The 19,846-nt window shown below is 43.1% G+C and overlaps 1 protein-coding gene across 2 annotated transcripts in view; it reads right to left on the reverse strand.

The window, feature by feature from the left end:
- Positions 1-14,590: 14,590 nt before the first annotated feature.
- LOC138577950 (tetraspanin-3-like) overlaps positions 14,591-19,846 on the reverse strand; it is a 437,846-nt gene continuing 432,590 nt past the window's right edge. For both annotated transcript variants that reach the window (XM_069649670.1, XM_069649669.1), the window contains one exon: positions 14,591-15,042. In XM_069649670.1, the coding sequence (XP_069505771.1) occupies positions 14,956-15,042 (87 nt within the window). In that variant the 3' untranslated portion in view covers positions 14,591-14,955. The remainder of the gene's footprint in view (positions 15,043-19,846) is intronic.

Raw genomic sequence — 19,846 nt, forward strand, 5'->3', positions numbered from 1 at the left:
ATTTGCAAACTATTCTGCAGCCGGGCGAGCTGTCTGAATTCTTTTGCCAAGAACTTTTGCCAGTACCCAGAAAGCAGTGTTACATCCAGAATCCACTTGATCCGGACCGGAAAGCAGAGCAGTATCCAGAACCAGAGATCCGGATAGCTGTGAGCAGAACCGGTGCCTGATTGACCCGCCGAGCAGACAGAACCGCCGCCGGACGTGTTGACCAGATCCGTGATGAGGCCTAGTTCAAATTTATATTGTGAGTACCTAGCAGAACTGTGCAGAACCAATCTCTTAGTTAAAATAATCTAATTCAAGCTATTTTAACCTAAGTAGAACTGCCTCCTAGAAATCGTGTCATCTGCCATTTTTAAAGCTGCACAACTGTCACCTGTCGATTCTGAAGCTGCAAGCTGTCACCTGTCATTTTGAGTTTTACTTTAAATCCGAAAATCTACCTTTATTAAATCATCTGTATCTCCGGAACCGTTTGTCCTAGGAACGTGGTTTCATTTTAAAGCTGTGATTCTAGGCTTTCCAACGAACCTAGAACCGACTTCCTACTCCCTATACTTTTTCCGCAATCGCGATTTACGCACTCGCGAAATTTACAGCGATTTGCGATTTGGCTCAATTTCTCCACTTGTCAAAATAGCAGCTCCATTCTTTCCTTTGTTAAAATCCATTTGCAACCTGGTAATAACTCAGAGCATTGCTAAAGTGAGCCTGAACTAATACCAACAAGCATCTCTCACTCACCCTGAATCTCTAGAGGGAATTAAAATCAGTTATCACACTTTCCCATCCGTTGCCATCACATTTAAAAGCATTTTGGGCCTGTGTTTCAAACCTCTACCTGTTTTCCTCTAAGCTTGCTGGGGTGGAACTGCATTTCGTATTGCATTTTGTTGGGATTCTTGAAGACTGTGTGCTCTCCTTCCATTTCTTACATTGCATAGGGGGGGGGGGGAGTGAATTGTCAAGGAAAAGTGATTACATTGTCTTTTGTTGAAGCCATATCAAGTTATTTTCTGTACTGCAATTCATTAATCATTGCGTTTCCTTGAACCATATAAAGCATTCTTTCCCACCTTATTCTTCTGTTCCTATTCATAAGTTACCTCTTGCTGATTACTGCTCATATTCACAAGTGTAATATCCATTATCAATTTATTTATAAAGTGTGATAGATATATATTGTTGAATTGTCCAAATAAACCTTTTAAATTTGCAAAACAAACCTACTTCTTGGCTCAGTGGGGTCAGGGGGATTCTAAGAGGGGGGTGTTATACAAGGGTTGTCATCCAGAGTACTGAACTGGACATAAAAATACATCAATAAGGGTTTTCCTCAGCATCCCAGACTAGGCATTGACTTAGCTGTAGTGTTGATTGAATATCGCTGACAGTTGCTTGGCAACGTGATACGAACACAACAAATAGCACCATGACTACAACGAACGCGTCCTAGTAGCGTCTTCGGGTGGCTCGCCTTCCATCTACTGGCAGGTAAGAAGTAAGATTGAATGCTGCAGTGCTCGTAGGCATCTGAGCCTTTCAAATGGAATGACACATTGACACGCCACAAATCGCGCTGCATGTCACTTTCAGATCCTCTGTTACAGAATGAAACATTGATACCCCGGGTGCCGCGCTGCATGTCGCTTTAATGAACGGCTATGCTCGTAGGCGTCCAAGCTCTGCTAGTAGAATAGTAATTTTGACACGCTGCTAACCGCGTTGCATGTCTCTTTCAGATAAGAGTCTGCACGCAAAGGCTAAATGCCTGCACACGTATTTGAAACGCCTGTCAAGAATTTTTCACTTTGAAAGTGTTGGTGTAAAATTCAAGTCCATGCTGTATCTATGGCAAGGTTAGTGTAGAGATATTCACGTTATTACTTGATGCCCATTAGAAAAAACGATATATGGCATTCTGGTGGTCATTTTTCTACCTTTTTCTCTTTCTCTCTCTTTGCTGTGATTCCACGGTTTATCATCACGTCCATGTAATAGGATTTCACGTATGTATTTTTTACTTTATTTTTACTTTTTTTACCATTGGTATCCATTGGAAATCTTGTGGTTCATGACATGTGGGGACTCTTTATTACATATAACTTTTCTCCTGGTATGTGTTGAAATCGTGTTGTCCATTGCGGTTTTTGTCATTGAACTTAAGCATCCATATGGCCATTTTGGGCATGAAGTATCCATACCCGGCATACTTGAAAAACTCCAAAATCATGATTACGATGATGTATACTCTGATGGCTTTATTTACTTGTTCTGTTATGATTCATGTGGATTTGCTTTATGATTGCTCTATGTTTAATTGATCAATATTGCTGATATATTGTGGGTTATCCAACAGATTAGTTTGTTCATTTTTTTAGCACTCGAATCTGATTAGTTTGTGAAAGAGCTGGCCCTGACGAAGGAACATAGTTCCCAAATGCATTGGCCAATTGTTTGAGCTCGCCCTGCACATCTGCTTTTTCTAAGATGTACAAATACTGAAATTGATGACAATAATCAAGTATTAAACTATCGTTTTTTGCAGTAAACCAACAGAAGTTAATTCTTTTTTGCTTTGAACTACATTGTATCTATACACCACGAGTGGTGTTTAGGAGTGCAGCCCGCACCGCTGGCTTAACGGCCTTGGTCCTCACCTCCTGTTTTCGCTGTGTGCCACTCCACGGAGGCACCTTTTCCAGCGGGTTTGCACCCTTCTTTAAATTCCAAATTAATAGCGACTTAACCATAAGGGTTATCTAACAAAGGAAGGTTGTGAGCGTTCACTACACGCATTTAAGGTCAGACTACTGACCATGTCACATAAACCAATAATTGTCAGGAACCTGGTTTGGTCGAGACGGGAAGCGGACCATCTCAGGTTCCTGGAGACAACACAGCTCCAAACCCACAAGGAATGATACACAGGGTTGTTTATAATCTCAACCCCTGTGGACCCTTCCCCGTAGACAGGAGTACTACGTGATACACCCCATCCCTTGACTTCAGCTTAACAGGAGTTGTATAGGATGAGAGCAGAGGTAGACTTTAGCATTAAACAATGAAGAAGTCGCCTCTCAATCTAGTTAGCTGTTGATAAACACAGCATGCAAAGGACATTTAAAAAATTGACATCTATGAAGGACTACATACTTAATGGAAAGATATACAAGAGGATACTTCCAAATGCTTCTGGAAATTAAACAGGCTCTTGGCAGGAATAGGACCATTGCAAGAATGGCGTGCATAGGGGGGAAACCTATTTATGCTATGAGAGACGCACGAGCCATTCTAGGATGCCAGCATGGTGGGACAACCCACGGTTTAGAGGAAAGAACCTTACCACATGGTCACGCACCACACTGCATCCTTCCTTCTCCTGTGGCATCTAGGATCTCCATGGTCTGAAACCTTGTGCATCAACTCGTCTGCGCAGCACCCGCAGCATGGAAAATACACTTAGTGGGTCTGGGGGGCCAGAATCCCAACTGCATGCACCCCATCGAAACCTCTCCTCGTGCAGGACCGAGAATCTGTAAGGGGAGGTCCAGGTCTGTCAGGATGAGCCTTGTGGCACTTAGCAACAAGCCAGGAAGCATTCACATCCCTCACAGGGATCCAGGATCTATTGTCTACCCCACAGCCCTTCCAATGTATGAGATACTGTAATTGGCGTTGATTCAAACTTGAGTCAACTGTATGATGTCTTCATTTTCTTCTTGGGGCACCTAAAGTGGGAAGGTTTGGAACAAAGGGACGGGGGTAGATAGATTACCTCTGAACAGGTTTCAGAATAGAAAAATGAAACATAGGATGCATCTTGTAATGAGAGGTGAGTTGAATTAATGATATATGACTTGCTTGATCAAAAACAAGCCAATATACCTAGGTTTGAGTTTCTTATTACATAAAGAAATTCCAATGTGTTTTGTGGACAACCGGACTTCATCCTGAATCTTATTATCTGAAGCCTGTCTACGTTTCCTATTGGTAAAATAACCTTGTTTTTGGGCCTCAAGTAGGTGTCTTTGGACTGTGCTGAAATCAGTTTGAATACAAGAAACCTAGTCCTGTACTGCTGGCACTGAATATGTGATTGAAGGGAAACTGGAATGGAATTGGGATGGGTCCAAGAGGCTACAGGGAAATGAGTATCTTGGATAGAAGTATGAAAAGGATTGTTGAAAGCGAATTCAGCCAGTGCAAGTAACCGGGTCAATTTATTTTCATGTTCCATCACAAAACACCAGAGGTATTGCGCCACAGTTTGGTTTGCTCTTTCGCTTTGTCCATCACTCTGGTGGTGCTAAGCAGAGGAGTAATGTAATCAGACTAAAACCTTGTTAGAGCTTTTCAGAATACTAATACAAACTGGGCCCTCCATCCGCTATAATGTTACGAGGTACTCTTAATCAAATAATATTCTGCAAGAAACATTGGGCCAATTTAGGAGCGTAGAGGATTTCTCGTAAAGCAATTAAATAAGCCATCTTTGTGAAGGAGTCTATTACCGTGAAGATGACAGTATACGCGTATTCTTTGGGAGGTCTGTTATAAAATCCATAGTGCAAGTCTGCCAGGGTTTCTCGGGAAGCAGCAGGTGGTGGAGCAACTCCATACTCGGCACAGACCCCACATCATTGAACATAGTCGATGGTATCTTTTTTAATGGTTTTTCGAGGGTCTTTTGGACCCCAAAATAGCCCAAAACGGGTAGATCATGACACTAATATAAGAGTGTGTTTTGACTGGCTTGTGTAGGCAACAATAAACGCTGTTTGTGAAATAGCAACTCTTTTAACTCAGTGTTATATGCATCTTGTTAGAGAAACTTTTTTTTATGGCAGATGTATACGTCTTTCTCAATATGTATTCTTATAGAATCAGCGCTGGGGTAGCCACCGCTATTATAATATTGGGTAATATTAAAGGGATTCTTTTGGGTTCCAACTCAGTATCTTTATATGCACGTGAGAGCGCATCAGGTTTGGTATTGTAGGTTCCTTGCTTGACCGGGATGATGAAATCAAAACCGGTAAAGAACGGGATCCACCTGTTTTGTCATTGTTTGGTTGACTGGGCTGTTTTTAGAAATCCTAGATTTTATGATCCGCATACACGGTGATCATATGGCGTGCCCCCTCTAGCAGATGTCTCCAATTTAGAAAATAATCTATTATAGCAAACAACTCCTTTTCAAATATGCTGTAATTACGCTCTGCAGGATTTAAGGTATGAGAGTAGTAAGCAATGGGATTTGGCAGGTGCAATTTGTTGTCCTTTTGCTGTAAAAGGGCTCACAGGGCATGGCTGGAAGCATCAGTTTCCAGGAGATAGGGCAAGTCTGGATCCAGGAATCCGAGTACCAGAGTTGAGATGAATATTGTCTTCAGGGTAGAAAAAGCTTCTTCTGTTTCTCATGTCCAGCTGAAGGGGATGTCTTTTTTCAGAAACTGGTTGAGGGGTAGCAGAATACGGGAATATTTAAGAATAAAGCAGTGATACAAATTGGAGAATCTGATGAAACATTGGAGTTCCTTGATGGAAGTAGGTTGAGGCCATTCAACGATGGCAGAGATTTTTCAGGGATCCATTTCAATCCTTAGTAGATAATACTAGTTTAATGGAATTCACATTTGGAGATTTTTGCATACAGTTGATACTTCCTCAGATGATCCAGCACCTCTTTAAAATGGAAAACATTAATTTTGTAGGACGGGGAAAAGATAAGGATATCATCTAAATAAATCACTACAAAACGTGCAAGAAATTGGGAAAAGCGTAATTGAGGAAATATTGGAACATGACTGGGGCATTGGATAAACCAAAGGGCATGACTATATATTCAAAATGGCTTTAGCAGATTCAAAAAATAGTTTTCCACTCTTCACACTCCGCTATCCTCACAAGGTTACATGACCCTTTGAGTTCAGGTTTTGTGCATATCCGGCCATCTCTGACTTGGTCCAGTAGTACCTGAATGAGTGGTAACGGATAGGTTCTTAATTGATGATTGAATTGAGTTGGCGATAGTACACACATGGCATGAGCTCGGTCTCATCCTTCTTGCGTATAAAATAAAAATAAATGTAACAAAATAATAATAAATCGGACCCCTGCAGTGAAGGTAGAATCCTGGATGAACCCTTTCTGGAGATTGTCGTCGACGTATTGCTTTAAGACAATATTCTCTTTTTTGACAAGGCGTACGTACGTCCATGAGGAAACTTGGCTTCAGAGATCAATTCTATAGTACAGTAGTACGCCCTATGGGGAGGCAAATTCTCTTCTTCTTTGGGGCGGTATACATCAGAAAAGTAGAGGTAATATCTGCAAACAAGAGGCCGGACATTCATTACCTTGAAATGTGAGATGTTGTTTCCTCAAATCTATAAGAGGATTTTGATGTTTTAGCCATAGTATCCCAAGGATTATCTGTAAATGTGGAGCGGCTATGGCATCAAAAGATAAATACTCATGGTGATAGGTGGCACAGATCATAAGTAAGGAGGGGTCTGTAATGAAATGGGTCATGATATCAAAGGTGTACCACCCACAGAGATGATAGGTTCACTATGGATCTTGGATACCAGGGGATTAGTGTTCTGATGTAAAAAGGAAATATCAATGAAGTTCCCAGTTGCTCCACTGTCCATTAAAGCTATAACCGTTACACTTTTTTGATCCCCCCCTAGTGACTGTACTTGTATGAACATATAAACCAAATGACTAGGTGTCATTGGGCAAAGATAATACAGGGAATACTCTTCATTCTGACTTGTATTGGGATTCCCTTTCAAGGACGAGTCCTGGTGTTTCCTGCGGGAGAGGGCATTTTTGGGCATACCCTTACTGAATGACCCGTTTTGCCACAATAGTAACATAAATTCACCCTTCTCTGTCTCTCACTCTCCTCTGAGGTTACTCGACCTGTAGTGCTCCCTAGTTGCATGGGTTCTGGGTCCTTGGACAGCAGGATTTCCTTCTTCCAAAGAGGCGCCCTTCAAAATTCCCATTTCTTCTTTTCACCCTTTCTTTGACTGGTTCTTTAGTTTATTCATATCATGAGACATATGAAGTCATTTATATTATCGGGGTGCTATAAAATGACATTTAGTGAAAATGGATAGTTGGGCATCTACTGGCCAATTAGTTCGGGTTGCTAAAGCAAGCTACACATGACAGAAGAACCAGACTTCCTTGACATAGATCAATTCATTAATTTCTTAAGGACTGTACTTCGTATCGCCTGTCAAGCAGACTGGAAAGCAGAATTAAATACATCATAGTCTGATAACAAGGGACTGTTTCCATTAACATATGGTGTGGCCCATGTCACAGCTGTCTTGTAAAGGTTAAACAAAATGAAAGACCTTGGCTTGATCAGAGGCATAGAATTAAAGCTCATTGAGAAAATGAATTCAGCATTGGGTCATAAAGATTTTAAATTCTTTGGGAACACCCATGTAGGTAGAGGGTCGAGACGGGAAGCAAACCTTCTCGAAAGTCCTAGAGACAACACAGCTTCAACCCACGAGGAACGATACACAGGGCTGTTTATAACCTCAACCCCAGTCAACCCTTCCCTTTAGACAGGAGTGCTACGTGGCACACCCCATTCCTTTGATTTGAGCGTGGCAGGAGCTGGATAGGGTGACGGCAAGGGTAGACTTTGGTTTTAAACAATGAAGAATGTTTAGATCAAAGTAAAAAATGATGAAGAGAGTAGCTGATGTCTTTTCAGCAGTCGCCTCTTAACCTAGGTAGCTGTTGATGAACACAGCATGCAAAGGACATTTAAAATATGGACATCTATGAAGAACTAAACACCTAATGGGAAAATAAACAAGAGGCAACAGGCTCTTCACAGGAATAGGAGAGTTGCAAGACTGTTGCAAGAATGATGTGTATAGGGAGAGACCTCTCTTTATACTTTGAGAGATGTAAGAGCCATTTTAGGACGCCAGCGTGGTGCCACAACACACCGTTTAGAGGAGAACCTTACTGCGTGGTCAAGCACCACGCCACGTCTTTCCTTTTCCCCTAGCATCTAGGCTCTCCATTGTCCGAAACCTCACGGAGCAACTCGTCCGGCTCCCAGCCGCCACTGGAGTTTGTACACTCCTAGGAAGGGTGGACCGAATCCTAACAATAACAAAATACAACACTCTTTTTGTAATGGTTTGCTATTCTGTAAACAGTTTTGTTTTCATAAAGTGATCACCATCCTTAGTACATTTGATGCTCATTCATTCACACCCAAAGGACATCAACCAATATTAAGCCACTGTACCACTTTAAATATACAGATCTATGTCATTTCCTTGCAGGGATTTGATAAAATCCCATTTCACCCCAAAATTATTTATGCATTTTACCGCAAATAAATGTGGGGGGGGGTAAGACCACCTGCAACCATTACAATCCCCAACACACATTCAACCTTTCTAAATATCTAAACCCACACCCCATCACCAGATTTGCAGCCAAATCCGTTTGGTGAAATGGGATTTGATGAAAGTGGCCTGTGAGGAAAAGGGTTAATTCTGTTGTTTTTTGGGTGAATAATCTAGTTTGCAGCCCCTTTGTGCCCCTTGCTTCCCCACTTCCCGATCCCTCCCACCTCCCAGACCACCCACCACCCCTGATTGGTGAATATCTCTGTGATCTGCAGGCCTAGAGACCAGCGGCAGCCTCCGCTCACCTCTTTTGCTCATCTAAAGCAAGGTGAGTGCATCCTAGGTACGTTGCTCCTGTGGGCAAAATTTCTGTTTTTTTGGGTGAATAATGCAGCCCCTCTATGCCCAGTGTCCCTCGCTTCCTCAATTCTTGATTCCCGATCCCCCCCGCCCACCACCCCTGATTGGCAAGTCCACCGGTCATAACTGACCCGCCCAGGGCAGCCCTCTGCCCGTGCAGCCCCTGCGGCTAAGGGCCCAAAGGCAAAGGGCGGCTCCTATAGAGGTGGGTCTATATCATGTCTGCAGGTGTCAGCAGGGGAAGCTAGCTGCCAGCCATCAACCAGCACCGACGTTTAAGGTAGGAGTGGCTAGGGATGGGGTAGAGCAATCACTCTACCCTGGAAGCCCTACCACTTTGCTAACTATCCAAACATTGTAAATGCTAGCCTGCATCACACCTTAGGAAACTGTTCAGACTGACTTCTATCTATTCCGCTCTCGCTGCACTGATTCATATCCAGTAAGTGCCTACTTTGGTAGTACTATAAGTTATTGGCCTATGCTGCTGACTTAGAAACTGTTTTTGCAACACGGTTTCACCTCTGGAAAGTACACACTGTGATATTACTGCAAGTTACTGTAAGTGATTCACATGCCTATGCTACTCACTGAGAATATGTTCCCACTACATCGATTCTCAAATAGAAAGCGCCCACTGTTATAGTACGAAATCCTGCCCCTGTCACACACTAAGATTTCTGTCCTCGTTTGATTGACTCACTCCTTGAAAGTTACAGTGATTCACATCTAAATAGAGCCCACTGAGAAAATACTCCGATTTACTCACTTAGAATTGATCCTCTTAACTTAACACACAGCTTGAAAGTCCCCCCCTGCAATATTACTGTGTTTTATTCTGCCCGAGTTATTTCTGTGCTTTATTTTGCCTGTTCCACACACTTAGAAATTGTTCTAAGGGGCTGATAATACTGTGATCTATGTGTTCCACACACTTCGTTCCTGTTAGCTTGATTCCCATCTATAAGTGCCCTCCGAGATATTACTGTGATTTATTTTTCCACACACTTAGAAATGTGCTCTTGCTGCATTGATTCTCGTTTAGAAGGTGCCATCTAGGTTTTAGAATTATTCATGTTGGCCTGATTTTCATCTAGAAAGTGCCCCCTGAGATATTGCTGTGTTTTATTCTGCCTGTCCCACACACTTAGAAATTCTTCCCGTTAACCTGATTCACATCTAGAAGTGCCGTTTGAGATATTACTGTGATTTATTTGTTCCACACACTTAGAAATGTGCTCTTGCTGCATTGATTCTCATCTAAAAAGCACCTCACTTACTTAGAAATTGATCCTGGTAGCGTAACTCACATCTTGAATAATACTGTAATCCATTTACCTGCACTGCTCACTTAGAATTGCTCCTGTTAGCTTACTCCACACCTAGAAAGTGCCCACTGCGATTGATGCACTTCTAGAAAGTGCACACTGATATTTCTGTGATTTAGTTGCCTCTGCCGCTCACTTAGAACTCCCAACTGTTACCCTCTTTGGCCCTCTTCCACTGTCCCGGTCACCAGAATCTAGACACAGATTGTACATCTTGGGCCTATACATCTACTGTTACTAGTTCATCAACCCCTAGGTACTACACTGACCTCCCCCAGGATGGAGATCCCTTCTCTTGATATACCTCCTCTCTGACCTGTCCTGATCCCTAGCCTCCCCGCTCCATACCCACCGCCACCCCTACCGGATCGCAAACCATGTCCACTCCCCCCGTTCTTCACTATACCCAGACGCTGGCCATCCACTCTCTTACCATCATCCCTCGTCCAACTCTAAAATCAGAGGAGCACTCTGGTGCACCAAACAACTGCCCCCTCAAGCGCATAACCCCCTTTTCCCATCCTAGCCTAACACATCGACTCCCACTAGCCCTCTGCCATCTACTGAGAACACCCTAATACCCCCCCGCCCATACACCTCGCCCTCTATCGAACTCCCAAGCGAGGGGAGCCCTCTGGCGCTCCAAACAGCGGAAACCCACCTCCACTTCTACTCCATCCTTATGCCCTCTCTACCAACCTCCCATGCCGCCCACTCGGGAACACACCAACCCCTCCAACCCCTACTCGACCCCGCCAACAAACCACTTCCTTTATATCCCTTCCCCTCTCTGAAAGTAGCGCATCTCACCCTTGATACGATAGCCTCATCCCCCTCCCCTCTGACCCCCTCGCCTCTCTCACACCCCTATTGCACCAAATCCCACGAAATGCAGGAATCGTGACTGATCCTCTCCCTCCACCCTCTACTCTTCACCACTTCTGCATCAGCCCTCCCTCCCAGCCTCTCCCTCTCCTACCCCCCTGCACTCCCTTGTCCCCTCCCCCAGTTTCCACCCCCTTTCTCTTGACTTCTCGCCCTGTACACGTAAACCCCCCATTCGCCCCAAGACTCATTACAAAATGTGCCCACCTAAACCCCCTCACACCATCCAACCCATCCACCACCCTCCAACCCCCCCCTTGACCCACCCGTCTCTCACGACTCACCCCTTGTCTCTCACATTCCTACTTCCGCCCGCCTAATCTTCCCGCCCCCCATCGATGTAACCCTCTCAGAAGACACACAGGCACCCAGCCCCTCCCGTACCCCTCCTCAACCTGTCTCAACACCCCTGATTGTTCCTACCACTCCCACCACCCCACCAGACAGCCATGTCCCTCAAGCTCCCACTCCGATGAGCACCACAAAACCCACATCCCCTCACAAAGTCACTTGAATCCTCTTTAACGCCTGCTCGATAGCAAGAACAAGACACAGCATTTTTGACATCCTACCGAAACCTGGTTCTCTGATGACTTTGCCACTGTAGCACACAAAGCCTTCCACCCTGGCTACTCGCTCATCGCCCACAATAGACCCCCCAGAGGTGGCGAAGTGGCAGTCCTCTTCAATCGTCATTTCTCAGTCTCACTCATGGAATCCCAGACATGCACTGCCTCCTGTAAATCCCTTCTAGTAAAACCATCTCTATCTCCGACCTTCACCCACAGGTTCCTCCTCATCTACAGACCCCCTGGATACAATAGACATTTCGCCAACCACCTCTGTGATTCAATAGCTACCATTCAAGTAAACCAACCATCTCTTACACTCCTAGGAGACTTTAATATCTGGTTCGATATCCCCTCTAACTCCATGACTCATTCGCTGGTTGATAGTCTTGATGCGCTCAACCTCTCCCATCATACGACTGGTCCAACCCACTCAGGTGGGCACACCCTTGATGCAATTCCTGGTTTACTTATCCCGTCCCAAACCACTCATCTGGACCGACCACTATGCCATCCCTTTCTCTATCCACACCCTTGCCCCATCTTCTACAGCCCCCCCGGCCGTCCCCCCGGGATCTCAAATGCTGGAACAAAGTCTAGATCCTTCCCGACCTAGCCGAAGCCCTGCTTCTTCACCCCCCCTGCAACGTTCCCCCACCCAATAGAGCCTTAACCATCGACTCCTGGCTTAATGACTCACTAATACCCCTCATCCCTTGCGCCCCGCTTGCTCACGCAATGGACCGTCCCCCAAATGGTTCACACCCCGTGTGAGGAATGCCAACAAATAAAATAACTCTTGAACCCAAATGGTGAGCATCCAAAACAGATCTCAGCAGACCCATGTTCGCCCTGCAACAACGCAACTACAAAGCTGAAATCCGAAAGGCCACAAAAAAAAGCCTATTACAATAAACAAATTCTCAACTGTGGGAACCGCAGCAAAGAACTCCACATGATCATATCAGAATTCGTCAAACCCACTTGCTCCTCTACTCAATCCACCCCCACACAATCACTCTGCGACTCCCTCTTCCTACACTTCTACAACACTGCTCTTGACAGGACAACATCCCTTAACACCAAACTGTCCTTCCCCTTCCCCCATCACCAACCCCTCATGACCCCTCATGCCCCGACGCCCTATATCCCTACCTTCGACTCCTTCAAACCCCATCTCCAGAGACAAGTTCCTTGACCTACTATCAGCCAGCAAACCTCCGGGTCACCCCTCGACCTCTGCTCAGCCTCTGTCCTGAAAGAAATATTCTCGTCTACCTGCGCAGGAGAACATGCAAGAGCCATTCTAAATTAATCCCTCACCTCTGGCATCTTCCCTGATGCCTTCAAAATAGCGCATGTCAAGCCTCTTCTAAAAAAGGCATCCCTTGACCTGCTTGACCCCAAGAATTACAGACCGATCTCCAACACCAGATTTTTCGCGAAACTCATTGACCGGACTGCATACTCCCAGCTCAACTCCTTTGTAGAATCCAACTGCCTCTTCGACCCCGCACAATCGGGATTCAGACCGCGACATAGAACTGAAACCATCTCCTGGTACAACTACGCTGACAATACCCAACTTATTCTAAGAATTCCCAAGTCAGGCACCAACCCCCTTCCCGACCTTGAAGCCTGTCTCCGCGATATTGATCGATGGATGACAATAAACCACCTCCTTTAGAACCCTGCTAAAACTGAAATCATGGTGTGTGGCAATACTGTCTTGCTACCACATCCGCTCCCATGGCCCCCATCCCTCGGCCCACTTCCCCCCTCCCCTCCGATACAGTAAAAAACCTAAGCTGCACTATGGACTTGGGCCTGACCCTTTCCCGTCAGATCAACAACATGTCAAAATGCTGTCACTACCACCTCAAACTTCTCAGATGCATGTTTACCCCCCTCTCATACCCAAACAGACCTGCTGCAGTTATGTCTATTGTGATGACAAGACTGGATTATGCCAACTCCCTATACCTAGGAGCGCCGGCATACCAACTCAAACTCCAAAGAGCCCAAAACGCTGCTGCAAAACTGCTCCTTGCCCTGGCTCAAAGAGACTACATCTCACCAGCTCTCCAAACTCTCCACTGGCTCCCAGTCAGACGAAGGGCCACCTTCAAGACCCTATGCTTCACTCACCGAGCAGTGCACAAGACCGGCCCAATATACCTACAAGAGATAAAACCATACCTCCCATCCCACACCCAAAGATCAAGCACTGCCCTCCTTCTAGTGATTCCAACCTCTAACTCGGTCAGGATCGGAGGATCCAACCTTCTCAACCTTGGCCTCAACTCTGTGGAACTTGCTTCCCCCTCATATTCGACATACCCAAGACTATAGGACTTTCCGCAAAGCTCTAAAAACGTGTCTCTTTCCGTAATACCAACCACGACCTTCTGAAGCAATTGAACCCTAGCAACCCAATGAGTAATGCTCAATGAGATCAAAACATTGTCATCACTGAATACGCTTACTAATTCGCTATTAAGCTATCCGCATGCCTGAAATGCTGAACTTGATCTCGTTAGATCAATACTCCACGCAAACACTCTCCTCCCATATAACTAGGCCTACTCTCTACTCTACACCATCACAAAATTAGAGTGCAGCTACACTCCTCGATCAATTTGACCTAGCTGCTCACATACGAACATTAACCCATGAACACCTCATCATTCTAATAAAATGCAGCTATATCCCACAACAAGCCGGCCTAGCTGCAAACAAGCGCTCCACAGGCCTAACACAGCCAGAACTCAGTCTTGTTGTCCACCCGCCAGACTGCACACATTCAACCGATATCAATACCACCACACCTAATGCTAGGATGCAGCTACCATCAGGCAATTACATCAGCTGCACACATAACGGGTGCATCCAAGCACCCTTCAACACCCTACTCTCTCAACTGACCTGGACTACGGTCCATGAGGGCATTCAATCTACCAGTGCTTTGAGGTCATACCAATGGTATATAGAGCGTTATATGAATGCCAAACAACATTACATAACATATACATTTACAAAAGTGTCATGGGAATCTTTTTTATTACATTGTTGAAAAAATATAGAAAAGTGACCAGTTGAAATGAAAAAAAGAGAATTCCTTTCATTTGGGAGAAAGGATGATCTGCATCACCCAAATTCAAATTCAAATACAATTGAAAACACCACCATAAATGGAAAATAGCCGTCAGCTTTTTGTGATTAATATAACAACTCTTCAACTTGAGCTGAAACGATATTCTGATGAAAATAAAGCAAAACATCTGAAAAGTAGAAAAATTGGTCACATTTAAATCTGAATTGACCATGCTCACAGACAAAAGTGTGTGTTAAAGGTATTTTCTTAATGGTGGATCTTCCAGTATCTTATTGAATCACTCTCCTTCCTGTTCAGGCAAATGTTTCAGAATCAAGAATTCTGTAGTCTTGAAGTGATTGCCTTCCCATGAGCACACAATCGATCAAAGCTGCCAGCATCTAAAAAAGAAAAGGTTTTAAATACTTAAACAATGCATTTGCACAATGTGTAATGTAATTATTGCAAACGGAAATGTAATTATAATAATTTTGTAAAGCAACATATGCCTTTACGAAACTTCTAAAACAAAAGTTTGTAAGTTTAGAGTTGGGAAACATTCATTGATATACCATGAGAACAGATACATTATTGCCTTGATACTGTTGGCAATGTACTCGAAAATTAGCACTCAATGCAAAAGTTGTAACCTTAAAGTGAAAGAAAACTGAAATGAGTTTAAAAGGTACATTAATTAATTATTCGCTTTGGGCAAAATAGAAAAGCACACCAAAATGTTTCAAAGCTCAAAGATTAATAACTTAGTGGCCCATTAAAGGAAAAATCTTCGTTAAGCAAAAGTGGTAGTTGAAAAACAAGATAAAAAGGCATTAAAATGTCCTTGAAAGGTGAAGTACAATAGTATTTAAGTATATGGTCCTGATTCAGATACTGGTTTTGCGATTCCGTCAAGCTCACCAGGCTCTCTGAGAGGCAGTCAGGGCAGAGCAGCCAAAGCCTAACTGAAAGGAGGGGCTCTGAGGTGGTTCCCCGGTACACTGTACACCTTTCATTAGACTCCAAATGAGAGGTTAATCACACTATATTGATATAAAACTATATTTCTCAAGATAAAAAGCAAAGAAAAACAATAAACTAACAGGTAAGACTTTGCAACACAGAACACAATGTAGCAAGTATAACTTTTAAAAACAGTTTCTTTCAGAGTCTATAGCTAAGTCCTTCCTGAAAGGGAAAAAGAATATAACAGGCAGGTAAATGCTTCTAGATTCAGATGGACAAGCTCTCAGAGACCATGTGAATAGTCTTTGGCGGCAAAGTGTTACCTCAGTGAGAAAGTCCCCCAGTGAGCATTTCCTACAGTTCCATTGGAGGGAGACCCTCAAGAGTCGGTTGATATGAAGAAGAATTCCAGGGATGATGGACAAAATGATAAAATACCCCCCAGTAGTGCTGGAGGTTCAAGAGAGCAATACCCTCGGACCAGGTAAGCAGTTCGGCAGAATGCGGTTGGCTGTTTCCAGAGGAGGTTACTGTGCACATTGTTCACCAACCCCCAAGGACTCCAGCAACAGCATACCCAGGCAGATGGTACCTACAGACCCTTAAGGAATATAATTAGTCAAGATTTGAAGTTTTCCAGGTATGAGGTCGGAGCTAGAGTAGCAGACAGTAGACATTAAGCAAACAGTAAGGGTGGCAGTGTTCAGCTGTTGTCAATGATGCAGAGCTCCCATGTCATACTTGGGCACATGATCTGGCTTCAGAGGAAGGGGTCAGCTTGGCAAGAGCCAAAGGAAGGGTGGAGAGCTAGGTTTCTGGGTTCATGTGGCTTGCCCAGTTTCTCTCTGTGTGCTGCTCAGAGAAGCATTATCAGTGCCCACAGACAATTCCCACCTCCTCAAGCATTCATAATGGACAAGCCACCCACCACAGTTCTTGCCATTTGTTTTTATTTTTAAGAAAAAGAAATTATACTCACTGGTGTGAATATCTCGGTTAACAATACCCTGAATAGGTCAGGGTGAGCATGAAAACCTATTTAATTTGCCCTCTAAAGATTGTAGACAAATGTCACACTCAGCCTCTACCGCTTTAGCAGTGTCAATCCTACTTTGTAATGGGTGAGGAAGATTGCAATATCATTTACTTGGTGTACAAAGAATTATGGGCATGGAAATATTTTGGGCATACTGACACCTAGCATTAGGACATTTGATATTCAGATATCTACAATGCTTTTCAGGCAATCTGGATATTTTCTAAGATTTCACCATGTCATTGGGCATAGATTCTAACTATGGTAACTCAAATCTCTTGTAAATCCTACTCAAAATATTTGGGGTGGGGACATTGCAAACAATCTTGTTTGACCTGTAGAATAACTGTGTATTCAGATTCGTGTCCTTTCTGGCTCATAGTGAGCCTTTAAATATTTGTTGGCATGCAAGGTATTGTGGGTATGCAAATATCCCAATGAGCTTTACTGCTATAGCTTTGAGATGAGCCCACCACCTTTTATCCTGAGCCTTATCTAGTATTGGAGGCCATCATGTGGGTTGGGTGATAGAGAGGGTTTGGTGGCTGTGAGGGCAGCAGGGGCGCATTCCTTGGAGGTGAAAGACAAATTAACCACTTTCAAAATTTAAATGAGATGTTTTGGCAGTACAGTAATGTGCTGTTTGTTTGCATTGATGGCTAGCAGCCTCTAGTAACAGTCTAGGGAACTAGGTTTTATTTCTTTTCTGTTCTCGGCTGCTGAAGCCTTACAATGTAATCATATATTTTATGGTTAGAGCCACTACCATCTCCTCCATCTTCTTTATTTGTTAACAGTGAATTGGACCCTTGTTACATAAGATAGCGCATGATTTATTCCTCTGAGCAGCACAATTAGAAACTTAATGGTATGTGATTTTGTTTAAGGTACACCCTGGGGGATTGTATTTGTATTTGATTTTTGATAGTGCCTTACGCCAAAGCATTGAACATAAGAACAAAAAACAGTACAAATAATTAAATCAATATTTAAAACAGAGTATTTCTGCAATTGCAAAAAATTCTCATTAACCAGACAAAATAAGGTAGGATTGTAGAGACACCTGAAAGGATGACTATACAGTAATGGAATGAAGAGAGAGAGGAAGTGTATTCCAGTTTAAGGATGCTAAAAGAGAAAAAGATTGAAAACAAGATTGAGCACAGGGAGCACAGGGGACTACAAGAAGATGGTGAGAAGCAGAACAAAGCGAGCGAGAGGGAAGATAGAATGAAACAAGTGAAGAAAGATGGGGGGAGCAAGACCATAGAGAGCTTTAAAAATGAAATTTTAGATGTTGATGAAAAGAGAGCCATCCAAGTTGAGCCAAAGAGGAAATAGAATCACGAGGAGCCAACAAACAAAGAACACGAATAGAAGCATTAAATACAGATTTCAGCAGAGCTAAGCGAGATATTGGAAGTCCAAAGAGTGCAGAAGGGCAATAGAAAATCAGTGAAAATATTAAAGCAGACACTAGTAACTCTGTGGCTTTAAAAGTCATAAGCAGACAGTCTTTTCGATATTTTGTACAGATGAAATCGACAGGAACGAGCAGATAGTGAAATATGATGACTGAAAGAAAGATCTGTGTCAAAGAAAAGACCTAGGTTATGGGCCAACGATGAAATGGGTAACTGTGCCGGAGCAAATGATATAGAAGAAGGTAAAAGAGGGGAGGAGATAGTAGTAGAAGCAAAGAAAATAACCTTGGTTTTTGCAGCATTGAAAACTAAGAAATTATCTGACATCCGTGATTGGATGGCCAGTAAACAAGCACTAAGTTTATGATGAATGTCATCTGTGAAATGTGGAAATGAAGATAAAAGCGGTGTGTCATCAGCATCGAAGTGATGCGAGAACCCAAAAGAAGAAATTACCCCAGCTAGGGGCCAGGAAGGAGTGGCGGGGGGAAGGTTGGGCAAAACAACCAGATGCCAAATGATGTGCCCAGTCCTTTCACTGCCTATGACAGAGTCAAAAGCATGGCTCCATTTAATATTTTAAAGTGGGAATATTTGATTCACTATTTCTTGAAGTTTGAAATAATGTTGTTCAGGGAGTTAAAAAGTCATTCACCTTGCCAATGTTATTTTTTTATAGAAGAGGTGAAATATATAACTAAGTTTGTAATCCATACTATATTCAAACTAGTAATTAATGCTGATTTAAAGATGTATGTTTCTCTTGAAGTCCCTCTTCAGATCACATAGTAATTCTATTAGAGCTCCTACCTACGCCAAGGTATTCTGGTACCACTGATCCACACATTTTTGTGGAACTTTATGGGTGGATTTCCTATGTCTTATTTTGGCATATTTGTACTCATTCGTTTTTGTAGAGTGTATTTTAGGGTGTAAATGTGTGTGGTCTGCTGCTTATCTGTAAGTGTCACTGTTCTGTTTCCCCTGACCCTCAATTACTTTTGCAGTGGCATAGGAACTCTTATTGGCATGCCTTCTGCCACAATCCATTTGGTTGCCATTATCCCATCTAGCAAATAATGTATTGTGTCTTCATTATTTGCCAAACATGAGATATGTATGTAATAAATGTATTTATTTTGCATACCATCAATCCGTAAAACCTAACACATAAAAACATTAAACCTACAAATCCATCAAGGATCAAAATAAGGATTTGATGAGCAGGAGCTAAAAGTACAACCTGGGTATCTAGCATCAGTGTGAGCAGGAGCTACCGCTAGGGAACTAGCAGCCAGTATCTAGCGTGACACAAATCCAATTTCCATGTGAGATGCAAAACATAACTTTGTTGATTACATAAAACCCATTATGTTGTTAGTGTCTTCTGCATGTGCCCCGATTGTTCCATTATACACATTCCCAAGCACAGAGATAATGTCACATAGGTATGTGTGTATGCTACCAGATTACTTAGGAGTCAAGAGTGTACCACCTGATAGCTGCTGGTGTCAAATCAAACAGGCTCCTCTAGGCTATAACCAGGAGCTAAATAGCTCCCAGCAATTCTGAACCCTGTAGATACATTATATTCAAATTACATATCCATTATTTAGTTCATTAACAATTATATCCTTAAATCACAAAAAATATTCATACATCATTCAGTTATTCCTAAATAATACTTTAAAACAAATAACATATCATATTCAATAAGGCTAAAGAAATATAAAAAAACATGCTTAGTTATGAATACATCTGTTCCTTATCTGCGTTGCTCTG

This window comes from Ambystoma mexicanum, chromosome 1p (genome assembly GCF_040938575.1).
Source record: "Ambystoma mexicanum isolate Mex_15411 chromosome 1p, UKY_AmexF1_1, whole genome shotgun sequence".
In the NCBI taxonomy this organism is placed as follows: domain Eukaryota; kingdom Metazoa; phylum Chordata; class Amphibia; order Caudata; family Ambystomatidae; genus Ambystoma; species Ambystoma mexicanum.